Source organism: Penaeus vannamei, chromosome 7 (genome assembly GCF_042767895.1).
Source record: "Penaeus vannamei isolate JL-2024 chromosome 7, ASM4276789v1, whole genome shotgun sequence".
NCBI classification, from domain to species: Eukaryota; Metazoa; Arthropoda; class Malacostraca; order Decapoda; family Penaeidae; genus Penaeus; species Penaeus vannamei.
The window spans coordinates 44,055,791-44,058,290 of NC_091555.1; the positions used below are offsets into that span (position 1 = coordinate 44,055,791).

General features: G+C 49.0%; 1 protein-coding gene across 2 annotated transcripts in view; it reads right to left on the bottom strand.

The window, feature by feature from the left end:
* The window catches only part of LOC113810077 (pancreatic lipase-related protein 2), an 11,865-nt gene that overhangs the window by 2,219 nt on the left and 7,146 nt on the right, over positions 1-2,500 (bottom strand). For both annotated transcript variants that reach the window (XM_070123812.1, XM_070123811.1), the window contains exons 3-5: positions 1,735-1,894; positions 719-950; positions 122-352 (exon numbers count right to left, since the gene is read on the bottom strand). In XM_070123812.1, the coding sequence (XP_069979913.1) occupies positions 122-352; positions 719-950; positions 1,735-1,894 (623 nt within the window). The remainder of the gene's footprint in view (positions 1-121; positions 353-718; positions 951-1,734; positions 1,895-2,500) is intronic.

The window sequence follows — 2,500 nt, forward strand, 5'->3', positions numbered from 1 at the left end:
TGAATTTAAATAATATAAAATGAAATGAAATAGACTAGAATAGATTAGAATAAAAAAAAAAAACAGCAAAAAGAAAGAAAGAAAGAAAGAAAGAAAGAAAAAATAACGAAACACCACTCACTGAGATCGGCCAGATTCTCCAGCACTTCGTCGATCAGTTTGGGACAACCGCGCTGATCGTGTCCGCCGCAGGGATAGAAGTCCACGTGGCCCACGGGGTCCAGGAAGGACAGGTGGCCCGTCAGGAGGGGGCCGCTGTTCGTATGGATCACGTCCACGAAGGAGGCGTCGCTGGGGTCCAGGCGGTCTTGCAGGGGAGCCTCGCCGAAGAGGGGGTAGGCGGGGTCCAGACCTGAGGGCGGGAGGGGCGATGGAGGGCGGAGTGACTGGCATATATATGTATATATATATATATATATATATATATATATATATATATATATATATATATATAAGTATGTATATATATATGTATATACATATATATCAACATAGATAGATAAATAGGTAGATAGATAGATACACAGACAGATAGATAGAGAGAGAGAGAGAGAGAGAGAGAGACAGTCAGCCAGAGACAGACATAGACACATCGACAGAGCCAGAAGAAAAACCCGAAGATGTGATCTCAGCGTAGTACGACCCCCGACCTGTCCTTCTGCACACTTCCCAGGTCGCGGGTCGTGTTGCCAAGCCTGCTCCCAACCGCCCTTCTCACCTGTAATCCTGTCAACCGTCTTGAAGTTGTGGCCGGCGACGCCCATGACCTGAGCCCCGAGAGAGAAGCCAATAAGGTGGACGTCCGAGGGAGAAAGTCCCCCTCGACGCTTCAAGTCGTTCAGGAGACTCGCCAGTTCCTTCCCGATGAAGGACGTGTCGGCGGCGGCCAGGTCGTACCTCGGAGCGGCCGCAAGGGTCTTAAAGTTTACTCTTATCACATTCGCGTCAATCTGTTGAAGGAAGGAAGATTTCTTAGAGTTTTGAGAAAAGTTGTGCGTTTTCCTTTGAGGCTGAAACGGTCACTTTAGTATAGCTTGTGAGGTTGTATAATATATTTTGTAGAATGATCTGAGTTGAAGACCACTTGTGAGGTTTTATGGTGTAAATATACTTTGCCTAGATATCTGGGTTTATTATACGTATTTTTGTGATGTTGAATCAAGTAATCATATCTATTTCATATCTACAGGTCATCATCATATTGTAAAATCTATATAGAAAAATGTTTCACAGGCAACACTGATAAAACAGAAAAAATGAAAAGAGGAAAATCGGTCCATAGGAGTTACAATCTCTCCTTGCTTCCGAAAGAGAGAGTGAGAGAGAGAGAGAGAGAGAGAGAGAGAGAGAAAGAGAGAGAGAGAAAGAGAGAGAGAGAGAGAGAGAGAGAGAGAGAGAGAGAGAGGGAGAGAGAGAGAGAGAGATAGGGAGAGAGAGAGAGAGAGAGAGAGAGGAGAGAGAGAGAGAGAGAGAGAGAGAGAGAGAGAGAGAGAGAGAGAGAGAGAGAGAGAGAGAGAGAGAGAGAGAGAGAGAGAGAGAGAGAGAGAGAGAGAGAGAGAGAAACTGTAAAGAGAAAAAAAAATGAAATAAAAAAAACAAGAAAAAAGAGACAAAAAAACGAGAAAAAAACCCAAAAACCCAAAAACAAAAACAACGAAATAGAAAATACCAATAAGAACTAGAAGAAAAAACAAAACCAAAACCCAAAAAAGGAAAAAGCGAATAGAAACCCACCACATCCAGCACCAGATCCTTCACAGCGTTCATCCACACCGAATTATAGCCATCCTCCTGAAAGCCGTGGGCGATGGCGACCGTCCTGCGAGTGCCGTCGAAGAAGGGGTCGAGGCTCGTGTCGGTGTAGTGGATGTCGACGCCGTCGTTGCGGTTCGACCTTGGAGCAGAGGGAGTGGTCAAAGGAGTGGTCGAAGGAGTGGCCGAGGGAGTGGTCAAAGGAGTGGTCGAAGGAGTGGCCGAGGGAGTGGTCAAAGGAGTGGTCGAAGGGGTGGTCAAAGGAGTGGTCGAAGGGGAGGCCGTGGGAGTGGTCAAAGGAGTGGTCGAAGGAGTGGCCGAGGGAGTGGTCAAAGGAGTGGTCGAAGGGGAGGCCGTGGGAGTGGTCAAAGGAGTGGTCGAAGGAGTGGCCGAGGGAGTGGTCAAAGGAGTGGTCGAAGGAGTGGTGGAAGGGGAGGCCGTGGGAGTGGCCGAAGGGGTGGTCAAAGGAGTGGTCGAAGGGGTGGCCGAGGGATTAGAAAACAAGGTGGAGGTGAAGGAGGGAGAGGAGTTGTCGGAGGAGTGGTCGATGGAGTGGCCGAGGGAGTGGTCGAAGGGGAGGCCGTGGGAGTGGTCGAAGGAGTGGCCAAAGGAGTGGCCGAGGGAGTGGTCAAAGGAGTGGCCGAAGGAGTGGCCAAAGGAGTGGCCAAAGGAGTGGCCGAGGGAGTGGCCAAAGGAGTGGCCGAGGGAGTGGTCAAAGGAGTGGCCGAGGGAGTGGCCAAAGGAGTGG